We start from the raw sequence: 23,367 nt of genomic DNA, 5'->3' as shown, positions 1-23,367 counted from the left end.
CGAGCGGCTGAGCAGGTTCCAGCAGCAGCACTTATGGCACACTGGCACATGGCACGCTTATGGTCATGTGCAACGGGAATCTCTTTGCTGGCAGGAGGGTCATTGATTCAGGGGAGGCCTATGTCACTGGAAAGGGGAAGGAGCCAGTTTTCAGTGATTGCTTCTGCCCAGTGCTTTCCACTTTCCAAGATCTGCTTCAGAGGACTGGGGATCCCCTCTGCAACAATGTGAGAAGGTTAGGGTTAAGCAGCAGGAGGGAGGGTGACTCCCCCAAAATTGTCTCCCTTCCCAGTCCATTAATGGATCCTTTATTGGATCAAATAAAATTCCACTGGTGGAAGGTCACTCATTGGATCCAACCATCACCTGTGATTAAATACCATTATCTTAGTGGGGTTTAAATTTGAGTGAACACCCATAGGATTAGGCTGTGAATATGGGAAAGGTGCAACATTATTAATATGCTTGAACTCTATCCAGATATATTTAAAATAAAGCATGATTGTTTATTTAAGATTTACCTCCGGACAGCCTGATGCCACTTCAGAAGTTAGATTCCCAACAATTCCTTCTCTTTTACAAATATAAAAATATCTGTCTGAGCAACTTTTAACTTTCCAGCGACCCTCCTGGTTGAAAACAAACAAAAACAATTAGCCTAAAGATCTCATCATTTCAGAAGAGCCCATATGACCATGTAAAGGAAACGGCTTGCTTTTCAGATTAGCACAGATTTTTAGACACTCTACAGAATCTTCCATTGTTTAGTGCACGTGTAACCTCTACTTCATTAACTAAATTCTCTTTAGATATGACCTGAGGCTGTATTTTTATATGCATTAAATTGAAGTTCCGTTATTACCAACTTAAACGTGGGGATGTGATTCTGAAGTCATGGTATATTTGATCCTACATTGCCTTTTGCCTCTGCTGTGACGTCACAGAGCATTTACCGACATTTTAACTAGTCTAGCTGCATTTTTGCTCAGAGTCTGAGCAGGGGGGCTGGGGCTTGTCACTTATGGCCAAACGACAGGAAAGAATGAGATGGGTGAGAAGAAGACAGCCTGCATTTCTGACTCCCAGACCCATTTTCTGCCTGAAGGACAGGAGCTCTGTCAAAGGCAGAAATGATGCTCCTGCAGAAAAGCTAAGTGGAGCTTATGAAGACCTGAGAAATGGTGGGGTTGCAGGAGCAAGGAAATGAGAAACCGATGGCCCTGCAGAACTGGTGAGTTATGTGCTATTAATAGGCCTGGACTGGACGGGAAAGATTACCATGGAGGAGTAGTGCTCCATTTTAAATTTTTGCACATGCCATGTATGTTTCTTAAGTGGCACCACGTAAATAGAGCCCATAGAATGTTCTGCTTCTGAGGCGTTGCAAGTAATGCAACAGCACACACACACATGCCAAAAAACCCACAGACTGATCCTAGGCAGAAACAGTCACAAAATATCTGTTAGAAGATAAAGAAAGAGGACATACACTCTGCTGAGCTGAAACACAAAGCTGGCTTTTTCTCGGATGGACATTTGGCTCTTGTTTATGCCAGTAAGTGACGGTTACTGGAGACCCATCAGACCATGAAAATTCAAGTGGGGTCTTATGACTGCTCAGTCCGATCCAAGTTTCTGTCACATTTTCTGTAGTATATAATTAAATGCATTTTCAGGTAATTTGGACAAACCAGGACATTTTTGACTAAAAGCAAGCTGTTTTGGAAGTCCTCCTTTTAATTCAGCCTTGGCAATTCCTTTGCATCCTAGGGAGAAACATAATTAGGGGTGTGCCATTTCTTCTCTGCTCTGCTCATTACATTCCTCTTTTTAATGGCAAGATCTTACATGACCTCTGGATGGTATGTGGATTTCTTTCCACACCAACTTAGCCAAAATGGCAGCTGCCTTGTCTTGCCTAATGGCCCTTCACAGTGCTTTTTTTGTAAAAAAAAAAAAAAAAGGTGCCGGAACTCACGTCTTGCGGTCACACTTTTACACAATGGTCGCTGCTGGCAGTAAGCACTCAGCGCATGACCACATGACCGATCCCAAGCCGAGCAGCGCCCCGAGCCAAGCAGCACCCTCACAATCAGCGTCAACAATCAGCGCTGACACACAAGCAGCCCGCAGGCACTATGTTAATGATTTTTGCTGCTGATCTGCTACTCCCAACAGGGCAATTCACAATCACTTGAAAAAATCCGTCCAAAAAAGGTGCTGGAATGCCGTTCTGGTGCATTCTATGACAAAAAAAGCCCTGGCCCTTCATATCCTGGCCTCAGCCAGTGCCCCCCACTCTCCCCGGGTCTTCCTTCCATCTCTGTACAGCCTGGTGGCACATCGCCTGTGAGGCTGGGGCAGCTCCCAAGTTCTAGAGAGAATGACATTCTTGGCCTTGCCATAAGGTTATCCACAGTGGCTGCTCCGAAATACACATAGCCTCTTCCTCAAGGCACGGCTCTTTATTAACTAATTGTGAGAACTCACCATGTTTAAGGAGGTTAATTAGCATCTCTGTATCAGCCAAAGAGGTTATGCTAATGAGCATGCTATTATCATCCTGGCAGCTGAGTGAAGATTCATTCCAGTTCTTCTCCTCTTTATGTAGTTTGTAGCAGTAGCGATTATGTGGATACCAACCAGGATCACAGTCAGTGGGATAAAATTTCCAGGGGTCTTTTCAGTTAAAACGAAAATTAACAAGGGTGCATTAGTAATATCAATAATGTCCTATCAAGCAGATTTATTCATGTCCCATGCCTGCATGCATACACATATTCCCCCCATGCCCCACACGTACAATCACTGGAAGGCCATTGTGAGAAACTAGTGATGGAGAGCTGATGCATCATCCCCAGCCAGAATGATTCCTACAAGGTTGCTTATTTTTCATCAACATGCCCCCTGACCACCTATGGTCGGTTCTAGGCCTGTTTGACCCATGATAGGGTATCATGTCATCTGAAGCCAGATACGAACATATTTGCACAATTTTCTGTGGCAACCCCTCCCCCAACAATGCCTATTAAATGTTTTTGAGGCTATGACTTATTTTTTTTACATTTTCAACTGAAAAGTGGTAATGATCAGAGTGGGAAGAAGAAGACAAGGCAGATTCTTCTGCAAAGGACACTGGGAAACTGGCAGGAAGTTCAAGGGCAAGGTGGGGGAGAACAAGCCATGGTGAGCTTGACCATCTTTCGGCACACCATGGGCTGCTCTGCAAACAATCCATGCTGTGTAGCTTTCCCACCGGGTGGCTTATTTATTTAGGATATTTTTATCCCATCCTATACAGCAGTTGTCTCAGGACAGTTTACAATTTAATATAAATAAACAATAAACACAACAGTCCACAACTGTAATAACAAGATAAAATATGACTGAGGATATTATTAATAAAACCAGATTAAAATTATTTAAGCTTTAAAATACTGGGTAAATTAAATGCTTAGCTTGTCATGCAACTGAACCTAATCATTATTAGCTCTTTTCATTTTTTCTACTTCTTTAAACAAAGGTGAAGAATACATCGATCAAGAAAAATTGTACAGGGAAAGCCATAAACAGACCCTTTAATTACTAGGGCTGGAACCTGGACTGCTCCATTCAATTTTTTTCAGAGGCTACCTGTCCCCTCCCCCATTATCCACAAATACTTGCTGAAAAAGAGATACGGGGCTCTGATTGTATGTGTTCCATCTGATCCCCCGGATTTTGCCCAGACGTGTTTTTCCTTCCTGCTGCTTCCCCTTCCCCCAGCATCTTTGTGCCTACAGTTTGTTCCTGACATTATATGCCCTCCTTTCCCTTGTTCATACACCCACTTTTACAAATAGGGCTGTCCTTAGGACCAAAGGTCTATTAAGAAGGCACACACGCCGACTTTAAAGTGTATGCATCGAAGCACTAGTGTACACTTGCGTATACTTATTTCTGTCCTGTGGGGTCTAAGTCCTGGTTTTTTTCTGTATTGAACACTAGCCCTGCAATAGACATGTGTCGATGCAGAGAGGGAGGAGGGAGGAAGACTCAGACTTAACTAAGCAAGAGCTCCGGGCAAGCAATGATTCGAGTTCCACTTAGTTGAGTCAAATATAAAAGAAAAGACAACAGACAAGTCTGCTGGTCTCCACTAATCACAGCAGAGGGTTGAAATGTTTCTCTTACATTGAAGAAAACTGGTGGATTTCACAGGAGTTTGAAAATATATAGAAGCCTGTTTAAAATTCTGGCCATAGACTATAATGATATGATGCAAAAAAATCAAACTAATTTCTCATCTTAAAAAAGAAAAGATCGTGCTGTTTGCCCTCAAAAGTAGCAAAGGAGGTGTTGCATTGCCTGCAAAGCTTCCAGGCAGAGCATCTTCAAAAGAGGGCTCCTAGCACTGCAAAAGAAGAGGCAGATGATCCATCTTGTCACTGAGAATGATCCTGTGGCCCTTAGACAGTCCCTGTGGAGTTCTGGGATAGTCCAGCTTCTCAGCTCAAAGGTCAAAGACAGTGCACTGACCCCAGAGCTGAGAATCAGAGAAAAATTCCATCTATCTCTGCCCCACCAGAAGAACCACACCAGCGGTTGGGAATATGACCCTGAACAGGAAGAAGGGGAGCATTTTGAGGGGCAGGCAGGGAGGAGACTAGGTAGCCAAGCTAGAAGCCAACCTAAAACTGTTCCTACTTTCCCCGCTTCCCTTGAGAGAAGATGACCAGCTAGCAAAAATGCAGATGGGAGATGCAGGGAGCCTCTGAGTTCAGAGACTCCAACTTCCCTCAAAAGGATAGCACCCTTAATGGGTTTTCTGCAGTAGAGAAAAAGTAGTAGAAATCACAAAAGGGTATGAGTAAAACACATTGGTTTGTATCCAGATTTAATCACACTTTGAGTAGACCCACTGAAATCAATGGAACATCAAGTTAGTCGTGAATAATATACAGTAGAAGTGACAAATAGATTTAAGGAATTAGATCTGATAGACAGAATGTCTGAAGAACTATGGATGGAGGTTTACAACATTGTACAAGAGGCAGCAACTAAAACCATCCCAAAGAAAAAGAAATGCAAGAAAGCAAACTGGCTGTCTGAGGAAGCTTTACAAATAGCTGAGGAAAGAAGGGAAGAGAAAGGCAAGGGAGAAAGATACACCCAATTGAATGCAGAATTCCAGAGAATAGCTAGAAGAGATAAGAATGCCTTCTTAAATGAACAGTGCAAGGAACTAGAAGAAAACAATAGAATAGGGAGGACCAGAGATCTCTTCAAGAAAATTGGAGATATGAAGGGAATGTTTCATGCAAAGATAGGCATGATAAAGGACCAAAACGGCAGGGACCTAACAGAGGCAGAAGAGATTAAGAAGAGGTGGTGAGATTACACAGAAGAACCATACAAGAAAGAGCTTAATGTCCCTGATAACCACGATGGGGTGGTCACTGAACTCAAGCCAGACATCCTGGAATGTGAAGCCAAATGGGTCTTAGGAAGTCTGAGCAACAACAAAGCTAGTGGAGGTGACAGTATTCCAGCTGAGCTAGTCAAAATCTTAAAAGACGATGCAGTAAAAGTGCTACGCTCAATATGCCAGCAAATTTGGAAAACTCAATAGTGGCCACAGGATTGGAAAAGGTCAGTTTACATTCTGATCCCAAAGAACAGCAATGCCAAAGAATGTTCAAACTACCGCACCATTGCACTCATTTCACATGCTAGCAAAGTGATGCTCAAAATCCTACAAACTAGGCTCCAGCAGTATGTGGATTGAGAACTACCAGAAGTACGAGCAGGATTTCGAAGAGGGAGAGGAACTAGAGATCAAATTGCCAACATATGCTGGATCAGGAAGAAAGCTAGGGAATTCCAGAAAAACATCTACTTCTGCTTCATTGACTATGCTAAAGCCTTTGATTGTGTGGATCGCAACAAATTGCGGCAAGTTCTTAAAGAGATGGGAGTACCAGACCATCTTATTTGTCTCTTGAGAAACCTGAATGCGGGTCAAGAAGCAACTGTGAGAACTGGACACGGAACCACTGATTGGTTCAAAATTGAGAAAGGAATTCGGTAAGGCTGTATACTGTCGCCCTGCTTATTTAACTTATATGCAGAGCACATCATGAGAAAGGCGGGAGTAGATGAATCACCAGTTGGAATTAAGATTGCTGGGAGAAATATCAACAACCTCAGATATGCAGATGATACCACTCTCATGGCAGAAAGTAAAGAGGAACTAAAGAGCCTGTTGATGTGGTAGAAGGTAGAGAGTGCAAAATTTGGCTTGAAACTCAACATTAAGAAAACTAAGATAATGGCATCCTGTCCTCTCACTTCCTGGCAAATAGATGGAGAAGAAATGGAGGTAGTGACAGATTTTATTTTCCTGGGCTCCAAGATCACTGCAGATGGGAACTGCAGCCAAGAAATTAAAAGACGCTTGCCCCTGGGGAGGAAAGCTATGGCAAATCTAGACAGCATACTGAAAAGCAGAGATATTACCCTGCCAACAAAAGTGCATATAGTCAAGGCTATGATTTTCCCAGTTGCAATGTATGGCTGTGAAAGCTGGACCATAAGGAAGGCTGAGCACCGAAGAATTAAGACCTTTGAATTGTGGTGCTGGAGGAGACTCCTGCGAGTCCCTTGGACCGCAAGGTGATCAAACCAGTCAATCTTAAAGAAGATCAACTCTGACTGCTCTTTAGAAGGCCAGATAGTGAAGATGAAACTCAAATACTTTGGCCACCTAATGAGAAGGAAGGACTCCCTGGAGAAGAGCCTAATGCTGGGAACAATAGATGGCAAAAGAAGAAGGGGACGGCAGAGGATGAGGTGGCTAGATGGAGTCAGTGAAGCAGTTGATATGAGTTTAAGTGGACTCTGGGGGATGGTGGAGGACAGGAAGGCCTGGAGGAATGTTGTCCATGGGGTCGCGATGGGTCAGTTGGACACGACTTCCGAGACTAACAACAACAAAAAGCTAATTCCCATTGGTTTCAATGGGTCTTCTCCAAGGATGACTAAATCTGGATCCAAGCCAGTGTCAGCTGGGCCACCCATGGATTTCCACGCATGGAGCAGGGCAATGGCACAATAACAGCCTCATCTGGGAGCACTAATAAGAACAAACTGAGTCTGAACTAAGCCCTGTACTTATAACTACCCTTCTCCCACATCCAGTTAGCAACTTCCACATGGCCTGGAAATCCCAATATTCGACCCAAGGTACATAAGGATGCAACATACATATCTCCCCCCCTTTCAAAATGGAAATCCCCACAGATCCAATTACCCTGCTGGGTAGAGACTCACCCAATGCTTCATGACGAGTAGCATTTAAATACTTCTTGCACACATACGGTAATCTAGATTCACATGAGTAACTTTGCCAGTCATGCTGCACTTCTGGGTTAAATGCTTTACAGTGATGTTGGCCAAGAGAATGGTCAGCCGGATCTGCAAAGGGGTTCGGGAAGCCACACATGAATTCCCAAAGAATTGCTAGGCAATCTCTTTTATCTCTCTAGCTAAACTCCAGTTCCTACCCTTCTGTCCCACCAGCTGAGTTGGTCTCTTGGCCCATTCAGTCCAGCAGTATCCACTCGGGCTGGCCACAGCTTTCCAGCCATTTAGGCAGGAGATTTTCCTGCCCTACCTGGAGATGGTGAGAAACAAACCAGGAACCTTCTGCAGGCAAAGCACATGAGGCTCCTAAGCTTTATCGATGCTATCTACAAATGCCAATTGTTTCCAGTCAACCGTACTGGAAAAAATACTATTCTTATTAGGGTACAGGGAGTCACATCACCTACACAGACTTCCCTTGTGCACCAGAGCATTTCCGTGCCCCTTCCTCTCCTGCACTACAGATCCCGTCTGCAAAACTTCCCCAACCCGTAGGTTTTGTGGGTGTGCAGAGCGCTGCAGTGGGCAGCAAGGCAGGCAAATGGTTCGACTTCACCCATACAATGATAAATGATATTTCAGCATTAAAATTGGAATTGTGCACCTCAAGGAAATCCAGCAATGTCAAAGTCTGCCTTTTTGACCCTCTCACAATGCATGTATATTTCTGAGAGTTCAGCACAAACACCACATGCTGACTTAGCTATTCGGCAACTCTGAATGATTCATAACATGCCACTGTGTGAAATACAGACAGCAATGAGCTGGTCTGGATGCTTTCAGGGCTAGCGAGAAGGCTCCTCTTTAGCATGAGATAAGATATGCTGATATACCATTTCGTGTAATATAAGGATTTCCATTCACGGCAGAAAGCTTTCAGATATGAGTTCCATTTAGGATAACATGGCAAATTAGTGGCACCAGTCCCATGAGCTTTCTGTCCCAGGGAAAGCAGCCAGCCTTTCCAGACCAAGTGTATTAACGATTTGTTGGACAACTATGCTGTTGACCACACTGGCTGGGGATGATGGGAGTTTAGTCTGACTCATCTGGAGGGCACCTTGAAAATGGTGGGCTCTTGAAAGCTCCACCTTTTTGAGGAACACCCTGAAATATCTTATGTAAAGTCACCCCCTTTGAAAATATCTTGGAAACATGCCTATCTAATCTGAAAGTAGATTACCTTCTTCCCCTCTTCTCTGTGTCACACACACACACACACGGTCTCATGAAAGCATAGAGAATGTACAGCGGCACCTGCAGAAACTCAGATCCAGAGAACAGAAGACTCAGGATCAAGTCTTCCCGCGGTCTAATATTGCTAGCTTTATGTCCAGCCTGCTCATGTTTTAATTTTAGGTGTGAAAGTGATAGGACTGCAGTGCCGTAACACATGCAAGGGAAAGGTGTGGCACCTGCTCTCCAGTTCACCAATGCCAACGGTGCTCCATCCGACCACTGCCAGCCAGCAGATTCGTCCAACTGGTTGAGGCCTGTCCATAGAAGGGCCCGGTTTGTGTTCAGCTGCTCTGCAATATAAATGTTGCAGACATTCACCTTTGACATTCGAGAACCAGTTCAAAGCAACCCCTTCAATAAAAGGGTTTGGTTCTCAAATGGCATTCTGCCCACTTCTGAAGGAAGGATGAGCCTCTGCAGGGGGCGGTAGTTAAAGACTACCTTGCTAAATCTCCAGCAGGTGGAAGCACCTGCAATCTGGGACTGCCAGAAGGCTCCGGCATCGCTCCTCTTCCTACTGTGCTGGATATGGAACAGAGTAATAGAAAAGAACCACCAGTGGCTACAGAATCAGAACTCTAATTTGGGCTGAAATACTAATAGTAATTATTACTTTTACTTGCAGGATTTCTTAGATTTCTTTTTTCAAAGGAGATTCAAGGTAACACACAACAAAATTATTACTTTTCTTTCATCACAAACTCCATGTCTTCCTGAACATGGATGGATACCCTGCATATAGCTGTGCATAAACTTTTTACAAATTCAGCCCCCCTTAATCTGGGTTTTAATCCAGTACTGTCATTCTACAGATGACAGCAGCTTGTTTAGGATTGGTAATTTCACTTGGTAATTACCAATGGGATTGGTAATTTCGCTTTCTCCTGCAGGCCCTCTAAATTTGCTCTGGAGAGCTAGACCCTCCTTCCCCAGCAAATTTCAGGGTAGCCACAGACAGCTTCTGTAGAGAAGAGAGAGCTGGAAAAAGGAGTCATTGTACTGAATTGCAACCCAACACTGGTGCTAGGTTGGAATGAGGTCTCAAAGGAAGGATAAGCAGGGAAGTAGAAATACTGGTTGAAAAAGTCTAAGAAAAGTAAATACATTGGTTTGTGGTGCATCTATTATAAACTAGGGTTCAGCCGTCCCATTTATGTATAACACTAAACCACAGTTTAGTACTATGCGACAGAACAGGAGCAATCCTTTGGATCGCATATTCCTCACTCATCTCTCTTCCAGCAGAGCCTACAGAAGAGATTGGTAGCATCTGCTTCTTGTTTCAAATTAACTGTGGTTTGTCAATAAGTACAAAAGGGCAAATCATGGTTAGTTTAAATCAGGGGTCCTCAAACTACGGCCTGCAGGCCAGATACGACCCACCAAGGTCATTTACCCAGCCCACCTCAGAGCTTTTGGACTCATTCAGAGAAAATGATCTCCGAATGAGTCTGAAAAGCTCTGAGCTGGTACAGGCGTACTTTGAACTCTTTCAGTTTTGGAGACTAGCAGAGAGCCAGCATATGTGCCAAACTGTGATAGCTCCCTTCAACTGCGCGTGTGCTGGCTCTCTCTGCTGGCTCTGGCTAGCCCCTGCTGCTGTGCTGGTCTTGCCAGCGTGAATTGCGCACACGGCGGCTTTTCCTCCTATTGCATGCATGTGTTGGCTCTGAATACAGAAGAGAGGAGTGATAATACAGAAGAGAGGAGCAGGAATACAGGAGCAGGAACACAGAAGGGAGGAGGGTGGTGGGAAGAGAGAGAGAGAGAGAGACATTAAGAAAAGATAGAAGATATGTGTATATATATATACACACAATACTTATTAATATTTCTGTGTCAGATTTATTTTATTTCCTAAATATAACTAACTGTGGTATTTCAGCATAAGGAGCAGAGTGCAGCCCCTCACAGGTCACTGATGGTAATTCTCTGTGTGATTACGTCAGCTGAGAGAGCAGAGTGCATGTGTGGAGGTTCCCTGTGTTCTGTCATAACTATCTGCACTCTGGCAGTCCTGAGATACGTACAACATGGCAGTGACAGGAACCATTTGCGTCCAGTAGCCATACACTGCCTCATCCACCAACAAGCGCTGTGTTGTAAATCACTGAAGTGGGACTCTGTCATGAAATCTTGAGTTAACTTCATTAGAGCTCATGCACTAAACCACAGACAGTTTCAGGAATTTCTGTCTGAGCTAAATGTTGCCTATGAAGATAATTCTGTACCACACAGAAGTCCATTGGCTGAGTCGAGGGAGGGTTTTGAAACGTTTTTATGACTTACTTCCATTTCTGCTTTTCTGCTTTCAAAAAACAAAGAAGTACCAGAGCTCAAAGATGCAGAATGGAAATGGCACCTTGCCTTTCTGACAGATGTAATAGAGCTACTCAACAGTTTCAGTGTGCAACTTCAAGGAAAGGGAAAGCTCCTCAGTGATATGCATTTACATGTGAAAGCATCTGAAGTAAAATTAGACCTCCTCATTAAACAAGTGAAGGAGGAAAACTTCTGCCCACAACTCAAAACCTGTTGGCGGAAAAACCAGCAGTTGCATTCCCAAACAAAACATGTGTAGGTTCACTGGAAATGTTGCAAAAGGAGTTTCAAATTAGATTTAAAGAACTTCATTTCCATGAACAGGACATACAGCTTTTCTGGAACCCATTTTCTGTTGACATTGAAATTTTTGATCTGATTTACCAAATGGAACTGGCCGAACTGCAGAATCGTGACTCTCTGAAAGATGCATTCAAGTCAAGCAGCCTTACTAATGTCTATGCATCTCTCCCCTCTGAGACATATCGTAATCTCAGGAACCATGCATCTAAATGGCAACCATCTTCAGAAGCACCTATGTCCGTGAACAGACTTTTTCCCAAATGAAACATCTGAAATCTCCAACCAGATCCAGACTAACTGAAGCACACCTGCATCACTTGTTACGACTGGCAGTGACAAATATGGAACCAGACATTGGCCACCTCATTAGCCAAAAGCAGGCCCGTACTTCCCATTGAAATACTAATAAGTTTATGTTGATTAAACTTGTTCTTCATTTTAAATCTTGTTTTGTTTTTTCCTGTTTTTTTGCACTACAAACAAGATATGTGCAGTGTGCGTCGGAATTCATTCATATTTTTTTCATACTAGAGTCCGGCCCCACACCAGTCTGAGGGACAGTGAACTGGTCCCTTGTTTAAAAAGTCTGAGGATCCCTGGTTTAAATCATAGTTTGTCGAAACAAGCTAGGATTAATCTGGATCAAACTAAACCAGAGTTCTGCATCCAGAGAGAGGCAAAATCCAGTCACTTGAAAAGAATAAATGGATGCCTCTACTCTCCTGTTTATGGCTATGGCGAACGAGAGGACAGGCAGGAAGGTGGGAGTGCTAAAGTATGGTTGACCCCTTTGTGCAAACTGGACCCCAAGTCTTGCACAAACTGACTGAATGAGAATAACCGGAGTGATGCTGCAATTAATGCATCCTAAAACAAACGAATACTGGAGGTTCGACTTAACCACGAGGCTCCAGACGTACCACTTAGACCAACAATAAACTTCTGTTCTGACACATCTGTGATGCTGAGCAGGTCTGCTCCTTGTCCCTGACATGCCGCACGTGCCTCGTTCCAAGAGAGAACAGAAAGAAGACTGAACTGGTAACAAGTCTGAGTGTCTGTGTTCATCTTCCAAAATATGTCACAGCCAGTCTCTGTGTGGGAAACAATGGTGAAAAGCAGCATGAAATTATGAAGCAATTAAGGAGGATAACAGTCTAACATATAGCCTAATTAACACCAAATGAAGAAAAGGAAATACTATGATGATAGCATTACAAATTAACCTTCAGCATTTTGTATTAGGAAATGGAACGTACTCTGAAAAACAACAAGTGCTCATGCGTTGATCATGCAATAAGTAACACAAGTTTAATAGAAAGAACAAAGTGTTCTGAAGCAATGAACTGGGTACAGATATATACTTTCCCCCCCTTCTCTTCTCAATTTGTCTAATTATTAGTCTGATATCTACAGATCAGCAGACAAGTGAGTACAGCAAATAACGATGCATATTAACAAAATTGTTTCCTAAGTTTTTATGCACTGTGACAACTACAGCGATGATCATTGTAGACCCTGAGATTAGCAAGTAATAGTGACAATTTCAGAAATCTGACAATTTGAGAAAACTGCCAAAATGGCAAGGAACCAGGATGAAAGAGGATCCTGAAAGAGGATGGCAGTTTCCCCAAGAAATTTCAAGATTTTCCAAAAAAAAAAAAACCTGAAAATGATTTTCAGGTAGGATTTCTGCTATTTTACTTATTACAAAAACACATTATTGTAATTAGATTCATTTTAAAGGAGAATTGGGAATTCCCTTTCAAAAGTCTAATTTCTCTTACTATTTTAAATATTATCAGTAATCAATAAGAATGCACTATTAAGCTAGGAAAACTAACGACTGAATAACGTTAAAATGAGCAGCAGAACTTAATTATTAAAGCACAGCACCCTAAAACACTCAAATATGGACTGGAAAAAGAAAGTATTTATGACTTTCATAAAGGCCAACAAAGAAGAAGTTGGATGTATTTCCCTGGAAAGGGAAATACATAGAAATGTTTTCTATGCTAACATTTAGTAGTTAGCATAGAAAACACTCTTTCTCTGATACCCACCAACCTAACAACATTCACTAGAAGATAAACATTCACTGGGTCTCAGATCCTGATCTCAAGTTGCAACAGACTAGGTCTGGATTTAGATAGCCCTAATTTGAATGTCAGGGTGTAAAATATTTGACATTAAGCTGCTAATAAAGTTTGTCCTAATTGTGGATTGCAGGGACAATTTAAAAAAAAACAAATTTTGCCAGTGTCCTCTGCTTCTCTCTCTTTAGTAGGAGACTTTCAAAGTGACCATACCAGATTACACATATAAAAAAAAACAATTGCACGCAGTCCAGCCAAAGCTCAGATTTGCAGAATCCATTGACCTCAGCAGCAGAAAACTAAGTGCATGTGTTCCCCAGTGAACAGGATTTGCAACAGCTGGCTTGTGTGTTCATTTCTACGGATTACAGTAGTTTAACAACATTAGCACAACAAGGGAGATGGACTTCTAGCATCATTTTACATGTTTCTTAAGATACAATTGTAGAATATGTAAACTTTGACTCTGTTCCAGACTGGATCTCATTCTTCCCTTTACAGTAGGACATTCTTATTGTAAAATGGTCAACAAACTAATGGCAATTTAAGGAAAGGAAAGGGTAAAGCTGAAGTTCACAGGATGCAAGACTTGCTCATCTTGGCTAAAAGCTTCTCAGTTCCTAAAGACCACCGCCACATACCAGAGCTTGGACAAAGTCCCCATTTTTCATCTCGCTCGTACTGGCTTGTTGTGGCACACCAGGGATAGCCATCTTCTCTGGAATCTCTGATACAGTCATAGTGCCATTTGTTGTTGAATTTAAACGGAAAAACACAAGGCAAACCATGAGAATTTCCCAACAGAGTATATGTTTCTGAAGGAAGTAAAACACTGCAAATAAGTCACTTGGAAAGAAAATAGAGGACGATATATAACCCTCAAATATGTATTCTTGATCTGATATTACTACAATTCTATGATTTCCAGTACTAAGCAGTAAGCGCTAACACAGAAGGATATTCCTTTGAAATCAGTGCAACTTACATCAAGTAAATGTTTCAGGATTGTGATGTAATGTCATCAATGAACATTTTTTCCATATTCAGACTATTCGTTATTACAGTTATTTTTGGTTTCAGATTATTATATTATAAATACAACTATATAATAAAATATTCAGTTATAAACATTGCTGTTTAAAAACTTTATCCATTTATCAACCATTTATCATTTTAACTGTTGACATCATTCCAGTTCCAACATAAGCATTTATGTCGTATCTGTTCCGAACAGAAACATTACCAAATATAAGTACAGTAATTCCATCTGTATGTTTTCAATATATCATCCAACAGAATTGTTAAAGATTAAAAAAAAAAACTCCTCTCCCTTTACTCTTGTGCCAGGATGTCACATACCCACTTTTGTAAGTTTACTCTAATTCAATCCATTTATTTTAACTTTTATATTCTTTGCATTGTTCCCACATCAACTTTATTCTTCTACCCATTCATCTCCTCTGACCAAACTTTTAGCATGATTTATGTCATGACAGTAGCAACTTAAATCTTCCTGCATGTAAATTTCAGAACATTACAGAAAAAATGTAGACATGCTTCCTTGCAAGCCAGCGATTAGTGTGCTGAGTCATCTGGAATTTTGACTTGCATCCAGATGCAAATACTCCCAAGGGCTGCATTCTACAGAGAAACAGGGCTGATGCCACAAGTGGGTGGCAATGAGGGAATGGCCAAAATACCAAGACTAACAGCCCAGGCGGTGCAGTGCCTCCAGCCGATTGAATGAAAAGTCACATATCGGGGCCTTCTAGCCATTTCCGGCTTCCCAGCAGCTGACGATCAGGTGTGCTTGCATACTCTTATCTCTGCACCATATTTTCCATCAGGATACTGAACCTGCTTCAGTTGGACGGACAAATTCCATTTTGAAGAAACCCTTGAGTGGGGGGTTGAGTCACACAGTTAGGAAATTATGAAGCCGTCCTGGCCAGACTCAACAGACGTAGTCAAATGTAATGCTACTTTATATCAAAAACAGAAAGCATGTTATGTGAACTGCTGGATGCACATGTTCCCCTTCTCTCATATTCTTCCACGAGACCTGGAATATGCCAACCTTTGGTCTCGCTTGCCATTGTGTGCCCACCAGGAATTGTGACTGAAAAATTCTAGCAGGGGTTCTTCTTGTCTTGTACAGCAACCAGCCGGAATTTCTTTTCAAACACAAAACACCTGGTTTGCAATGCACTTAATGACAGGACTGGAACCTCAAACTGAATTCTGGTTTGTTGCTCCTCCTGCTCACACAGGAGAAGAGGGAAGAGTAGGATCACGAAAGAAGTGTCTGAGCCCAAGACCTTGCATGGGCTTCTTCCCGGTTGCAGGTACATGTGAACATGGCCAGTGTCTCTCAGGTATGGATAGTCTATCTGTAGATTAATCTGTAGATTAAAATATATAATCTGGCCAGGGAAACTTCTTCTTCCTTCTCTATTCTCCTCCTATATTCTTTATTCACTTATTTTATACTGTTAATTTTAACTTTATATGATTATGTGGGTATCCCAGCATATTCTTTGTATTTATGTAATTGGAGGTAATTTATTACATTCTACTGTACTTCAATGTATTTTATTGTGTTGTAAGCCGCCCCGAGGCTTCGGCAAGTGGCGGCATAGAAATGCTGTAATAATAATAATAATAATAATAATAATAATAATAATAATATGGCACTATAGGTTTGTACAAGCTACTCTAGGCCCTGGATGCCTGTGCTGATGTGCATGGCCAGACAGCCATGCTATCGGTGCAGAGCATTTATGGATTTGACTGTACATGTTGATACTAATAAGATATTAAAATAATGGTTAAGTTCCTATGGTTAACCAGGAGTGAGAAAAGCAATACCAATTTCAACCGAAGAGTCACCATTCTTTAACCATGTTTGAAAAGTTTCCCTTGCAAATATGGTGGCTTTTTGGTTAATAATTTTTGCTCAGATGGCTATAAATAAGGGAATCTATTTACAAACTGAGATTGCTTCTAAAGGAAATAAAATTTAATTCCTCACTGTAACAACCTTAGACCTGTGATGATCAAAATATGCACCCTTATCAAACCATGCAATCATCTACAGTACCAAAAGGCAGCTGTTTAAATATTTGCTAAATAATGCCGAAGGAACGTGTGCACACACACAATACTGATGGAATAACAGACAGGAAATGAGTATTTATTTTACCTTGAAATGCTTGTTCACAAAGATCTCCACCATGTGACATGAACTGTATCCATCCATCGCTGGAATTTCTTTTTGCCACAACAAACTTTCCACTTTCAACAGCTACTTTGTATTGTGATTCACCAATCAACTCCATTCCATGGCAGCTCCACCACAGTGAATGTTGAACCGAATCGCACTCAGCCATGGTTAATGGCTGCTCCTGGTTCTTGATGTTCAGTGCTAGGCAAGCACTTACTCCTATGTTGAAAAGCTGTTGCTTAGAACCCCATTTCCACTGCATGTATTTGGAAGTTTGACTGCAGTCTTCAAGGATGAGCTGGGATGTGTCAGCTTTAATGCATGCATTGTGGTTGTCACTTTGGATAATAAAGATCCCCTTTTCTAGGACAAAAGATGCTGATATTCAATTCATTACCGTTATGGGATTGTTAGCACAGGGATAAACTATATTAAACACAATCACTGTACCTGATGCCAATTCTTTTATTTTAGCTTAAGAGGGGTCAGGTGCGTATGTGGGTAAACCTTCCCATCCAAGCCACAGAATAGCTACATTTGCCCCATAACCACACAGTGGGAAATGAAAACCTGCACTGGCACCAATGCACTTTTGACTGGTGCCTCTGTGTGGGGAGGCAAGTTTAAGGAGAAGCAGCCAGGTAGGAAGGTGTAACTTCCCCCCACCCGCATGCATGCTAGTCTCGATCCAGAGCCCCTGCACAGTTACAAGAAAGTTTTTTAAAAGTTAGGATCAACTATATGTCATTTAATGTGGTGTGTAATTTAGCAGCCTATTTCCATAGGATATATAGGGCAGGAAGTAGCATTAGCCCTGTATAGGGAAGATCTACTGAAATGAATGTACTTAGTCAAAACTAACTAAGTACATTCATTTCCACTCATTCAATGGATTCATTCTACACATGGCTAATATTGGATACTTCATTTAAAGGACAAGCCTTAGGCAGAAAAAGGCCTGCAACTCCCAGCATGCCACAGTGACGATTATGCCCTTAGTGCATGAATGATTTAAGCCTGTCTTTTGTCAGGCCTTCCCAGATTAGATGTATAGTTGTTTTTAATCAGAATTTTAATTATTGCTCTTGTAAACTGCCCAGAGCCTTTGGGAATGGGACAGTATATAAAAAACAAAACAAACCAACCGACCAACCAATAAATAAATAAATAAATCTATGTTCATCAGTCCTCATGCGGAGTATTACTCATTGCCCATGAACTGCCTCACCTGGATTAAATGAAAAGGTGAGACAAAGTTGAATATGACTTGCATTCTGGTGACATCAAAATCCTTATCTCAGGATGAGCTCTACTAATGGTTTCCTGTAATAGCCGTTTAACAGCAAAGGAGATGAACAGAGCCCTGCAGCACCTCCTAGAGTGATTGCCAAGGGACAGAGCAATAATTTATCCATTTGTGATATTTGTATTCTACCCAATAGCCAAATCTGTCTAAGCAGCCAGAAAATTAAAAATAATAAAACACGACAAGAACAACAATGCGAGCCTCTGTGGGGTCCTGGTTAAGGGCACAGGACTGGGACCCAGGCGATCTGAGTTCTACTCCCAGCTTAGCCATGGAGCCACCTGAGTGGCTTTGGGCCAGTCACGGCCTCTCAGCCTGACCCATCTCACAGGATGTTGTGGGGATAAGTCTGAGCGCAGCAGGAGGAGAATGATGTAAGCTACTTTGAGTTTGTTGGAAGGAGGGGGGTATCAATCTAATCAATAAATAAGAACTTTTAAAAGTTTAAAGCTGCAACATAAGATCAAAGCAAAAACCAGAAGAGGTGTAATCATTCAAAAGTACAGTAACACTTGTGTTTAAAAATAACAAAACACAAGGACTAAACTGTCTGGAAGAAGAAAGGAAAGGCCGGGCACAGAAAAGACTGCAATGCAGGTCCCAGGCAAGCATCTTTGAGGAGATGTCATAACCACCAGCTGCTTGCCGGGAGTCCTGCAGCTCTATTTCAGCCCTGAATGGATTTTGTACAAGTAAAGGGAGTTTCTATCACCTAAGCACAAAGATAAAATTTGAGATTTCTTTTCTTCTGGCTTTTCCAGACAGCACAAAAACACACACTTTCATTTCTTACAGCCCAGTACCCACTTCCCATGGAACTGAGGTGAGGGCGGCTATGTGCAGATGGGAAATAATTGCACTGGTGGGACAGACGGCTTGCTTTTCGCTGTTTGTCCAAACATGCAACAGACAGCACCAGACTCCAGAGAATGTACACACACCTTACAGAACAGAAATAAGGTTGTGAAGGACTTGGGACCAAAGGCTGTTAGGATTCCATAGCCCAATACCAGCACATTCTTTTAGGAAATGGCAAGGATTTATGACAGGGAAAGAGTTCAGGCATGTTAAGTTTGCCAGTTTAAAGTGCTATGAGGCAAACAAACATGCAGCCAGGCAGAGAGCAGTTAGTCTCAAAAATCATTATATAATTGTATTTTAAATGCAGAGGTTTTGTGTGGCAGCATTTGGGGGAATCACCTTATCTGTGCCTACTGCCATTACAAGCAGTGGATATGCATAGTTTTGGGCTGTAAAAGTGTCACCCCAAGGATGTTTAGATAGGAAATAAGTCCTACAATTAATAGCATATTGGGAGGTACAAGCATTTTTTTCTGGCTAAATGTGCATGTTTACCCAGAAAAAACTGCTCACAGCCCCCAGTATGGGTACACACACCCTTTTGTCTGGAAAATGCATAGGATTGCTCCCTAAGATTGTTCCTTATGCGATCCTCTGCCTGCTTAGAAAGACGTCCTACAACTTCCAGCCGCTGAGAGGGCTGTTTGGGGCATGCTGGGAGCTGCTGGTCTCTTTTCTTCTTAATCGCGCATAGGATCGCGCCCGAACTCTGCTTAGTACTGCGGCCTAAGTCGTTTCAGAAGCGGGCGCCATTCTGGTGATTATTACATCCACCCCCAACGGGGAGCTCCGCGGCTGGTTAACTATATAATCCGATACTAGCAGGCACGGCTTGAACTACAAAGGAAACCAGGGCAGCGCCGAGCGCGAGATGAGAGGGGAGAACAGAGAGACGCGACCTTCCACCGGCCGAGCAGCTGCGCTCTGCGGAAAGCCAAGGCGTTGCTCCGCCCTGCGGACCGACTTACTCAAAAGGTAGTGCACTTGCTCCCTCGCCAAGGCTGCGGGCTCCCCTTTCGCCAAGCTGGAGCAAACTACCAGCACGGAGCAAGCGAGGAGCTGGAGGAACTTCACCCGAGGCATTTCCGCAGGGATCCGGACGAGAAAGCCGTCTCGGAGAGTCGGCAAGAGGAGAAGAGCGGGCGCCATCTGGGAGAGGATGGGCGATCCTCGGCGCGCGGGCGGGCGGCAAAGCGAGGGCCAAAGGCCGCGGCTGCTTCTGAGGGATCGCAGGAGAAGGAAACCGGCTTGAGAAGGCGGACGGGCGCCCCTGTCCTGCTGCCGTCCCGGGAGCGAGCGGGGCGTTTCCCACCCTCCGCCCGAGGTGGGGGGATAGGCGGGAATTGAGCAATCCCACCCTGGTGTTGGGAGGGGGCGAGCGGGAAGCCCGCGGGGAAGAAGCGCCCTTTGCGCCGACGTTGCGCAGGTAGCTGGGGCCGGCGAAGGAGGGCGCGCCGAGCCCTGTTTGCTCCCGTTCTGCCGGGCTTGCATAGACGGAGAAGGGTGGTCGCCATCGCCTCCCTGCGTAGCCCTCTGCCCCGCGCTGTTTCGGGGCAAACCGGCCACGGACTTAAAACGTGTACCTAAGCAGCGATGTGATTTCGCGCAGGCTTCATCGAAGGCGCAAGAGGTTTCGCCCCTTCATGTCCCGCTCACGACTCGGAGCAGCTGCTGAAAGACCCTTTTTTTATTTTTTGCAAAAATGCAAAACAAGTATACAGAAAAAGAAAAAAAAGGGGGGGGAATACATAGTCACACAGTAGTGATCAGGGAGGCATTAAACACATTTTGAGAGAAGTATTAATAATATACACAAAAGCGCGCCCAGACGCGCACGCATATTCAAAATTCCTGCTTCACTTTACAACATAGGTCGGGATTGGCTGGCCAGGCGCCGGATCGAGTGGCGAGACGAGGCTGTGGTCGGCCGCCCGTCCTCTCGAGATGCCAACGCTGTGCGCGCTCCAGCCCGTTGCGCGGCTGAGCGAGGCGCCGGGCCGCTCCCACCCCGCAGCCGGCGTCGCTTAAGCCTCCAGGGGGGCTCGCACACCCGTGTTTGCCGGGGCCCGCCCGGGCTTGCTCGGCAGCATGCAGAGGGTGTCGTCATAAAAGGCAGTGGCGGGACCGAGCACGGTCCTCCCCAGAAACAAGCCCGCCGAGGGGCCGCGCAACTCTGCCTTGCTGTGCTCCGTGCGCCGCCTGCATTCGGCAGCGGGTTTCCCGCCGGCACGTTAAGCGAAAGCCGAGCTGAGGATGATCTTTACTCGACTGCGAGCGGGCCCGACCCGCTTTCGATCAGGGCGCCATGCTCCAGAAAAGGAGCCCGCGCCCCACAGCCTTTGTTTTTAGCGATAGCTTCGGGGCTGGGGAGTGTTTGCATCCAGAGCGGGCTCCCCCCCCTTTTGTTTTTGGGGGGCAGTTTTCGGGAGGCAAACTGCATGAGTGAGCAGGCGCGGAGTTAAATCTTCTCCTTGGGTACCAAGGCTCCGATCCGAATGGCTGTGCATACTTAAGCAAGAGCAAATAGATAACTAAAGGTTGGATTCCTTCTCTGTCAAGGGTGGGCCCATTGAATTGAATGGTGCTTAAGTTAACGGACTGTCTTCGTCAAACGCACAAAGCTGTATAAAAACAGTGAAAACGGATGTACTAAGAAAATGCCATTTGCAGAGTTTGAGCAAAAGTGGCTGATTCCAACCCTTCGCTTATCAATCCCCAGTTTGAATAAAAACATCTTACACCACTTCATGATAGCTTGAGTTTTAGTGAGAAGCCAGAGGAAAACCAGAGTCATATGCTGGTCTCTGCCCATGTGATTTTTTCAAGTGTTTCTGCAAGTAATTTTTGTTAACTTGCTCCTGGCAGTACGATAAAAGCACTGATCTGTGATGGTGCTAACTGACAAGGTATTTCTAGTAGTTGGAGGCAACTGTCCACAGTCTTTAAGAAGGCAGAGATGGCTCAGAGAAGAAATCCCAATTCTGCAATTCTGCAGGAGCAAGCCAAATCTGCTATAAGTTCACAACATGTTTATGCTATCTAATGGCACATTTCTACTGATGAAGACCACCCACTTTAATAACTTCAGATAAGCAAGTGTAAACAAGCAATTTGCTTTTCCAAACTGAATCCTGATTGTATATACAGACCAGCTAAATGTTGTTTTAACTATGGGTGGCTGTTGCCTTGCAAGGCAGGGGATACATTCCATACTTTCTAAAATCTGTTTTCTCTTTGAATTGTATTCTGCCCTTGTTAAAATAGATTACAGAGTGTCATGCAAGAAGTGGATGATGTACACAGGGCTATATTATCTGTAGTATTTTCAGTCTCATGTCTAAAAATAGTCAGCAGTCTCTTTGTTATTTCACTGACAGGTGTTGTACAGGTTTATGCAAGAATTCCCTACTGGAAGTTTGCCCTTCTTAGTTTATAAAAGCTTGCAGGGAGGGAACAACTAAATGGGCCAAAGAAGTGATTAATGGTCTTGAAGGAAGGAGTTGTCTCATGCTCTCCAAAAGGGGTGGTGGTGAGACCACTCCTGAAGAAATTCCCATTACCTTGGAAAGGCTTTGTTTTTGACTGGTAGGAAATGTTTTTTTCCCTGGGTGAGGTCAGCAACGATTCCAGGCACTCTAGGATGAGACTGATTATCTGGATTAATTTCAGTCAGGATTCAGGCCAGGCTTGGCAGGGAAACAGATTTGGTCATCCTATAAGATGACCTATATTGGGAAGGAAACGGGGATGATGACTTTCCATATCATCAGCCAGGTAATCTGCCGGAGGCAATTGTCTGAGCTGGGAGCCGGAGGTGCTGCATTGCAGTGGTTCTGTTTGTGCTTGGCTGGCTGTCTTCAGAGGGTTGAACTTGGAGAACCGACAGGGCCAAGCAATATTCCCCAACATGGTGTTCCTCAGGGGTTAATGTTATTCTCCCATGCTAGATAACATCCACGTGAGACCGCTGGGGATGGTCATCTGGAGTTTTGGAGTGCATTGTTAGCACGCTGAGGGCATGTACTGTAGCTCCCTTAATCCTTTTCATTTCATTTCAGCAGCTAAGGATGTGGATGTGCTTAACTGGTGTCTGGCTGAGACAATGGATTGGATGAGTCTAATAAAGTGAAGCCAAATCCTGGCAAAACTAGGATGCTGTCAGTCGTTGATTCTTCTCACCAGACGGTGCTCAACCTTCTCTGGAGGTAGCCCTACTCTTTCCAAAGAAGCAGGTTCATAGCTCGTGGAGCCTCTTGTAGCCGTCTTTGTCAGGTCAAGGTGCCAACTCAAGGTGCTGGATTTAACCTACGAAGCCGACATGACTTGGGACCACAGTACCTTATGGAACACCTCTGCTGATCTAAATTTACTTGGACATTATGATCTACATCCAAGGGAGGCTTAGAGGATGGCAACAAGGGCATAGCCTTTTCAGTGGTGGCCACTTGAGGAAGGAATGATTTTCTCACTGAGGTCTGCCTGGCAACAATATTGTCATCTTTGTGGTGTGGATAGTTCTACTGTCAGGCATTCAATGGTAAATCATAAGACATATCAGCTGTTCTCACAGGTCTAGTTTTTCTTTTCATTGAAATCATTTTAGCTATTTAAAT

The 23,367-nt window shown here is 43.7% G+C and overlaps 1 protein-coding gene across 1 annotated transcript in view; it reads right to left on the bottom strand.

Annotated features, from left to right (window-relative positions):
- PLA2R1 (phospholipase A2 receptor 1) overlaps nucleotides 1-19,837 on the bottom strand; it is a 66,510-nt gene extending 46,673 nt beyond the window's left edge. The window contains exons 1-9 of the mRNA XM_044418172.1: nucleotides 19,723-19,837; nucleotides 16,567-16,950; nucleotides 14,006-14,179; nucleotides 12,189-12,362; nucleotides 8,820-8,933; nucleotides 7,312-7,455; nucleotides 2,491-2,679; nucleotides 1,490-1,647; nucleotides 522-629 (exon numbers count right to left, since the gene is read on the bottom strand). Of these exons, the coding sequence (XP_044274107.1) occupies nucleotides 522-629; nucleotides 1,490-1,647; nucleotides 2,491-2,679; nucleotides 7,312-7,455; nucleotides 8,820-8,933; nucleotides 12,189-12,362; nucleotides 14,006-14,179; nucleotides 16,567-16,950; nucleotides 19,723-19,837 (1,560 nt within the window). The remainder of the gene's footprint in view (nucleotides 1-521; nucleotides 630-1,489; nucleotides 1,648-2,490; nucleotides 2,680-7,311; nucleotides 7,456-8,819; nucleotides 8,934-12,188; nucleotides 12,363-14,005; nucleotides 14,180-16,566; nucleotides 16,951-19,722) is intronic.
- Between the last annotated feature and the right edge of the window lie 3,530 nt (nucleotides 19,838-23,367).

Source organism: Varanus komodoensis, unplaced genomic scaffold (genome assembly GCF_004798865.1).
Source record: "Varanus komodoensis strain SLA01 unplaced genomic scaffold, ASM479886v1 scaffold9, whole genome shotgun sequence".
Lineage (NCBI taxonomy): Eukaryota > Metazoa > Chordata > Lepidosauria > Squamata > Varanidae > Varanus > Varanus komodoensis.
Note: the sequence above shows the minus strand (reverse complement) of the source record. Positions and strands in the feature narration are given on the sequence as shown.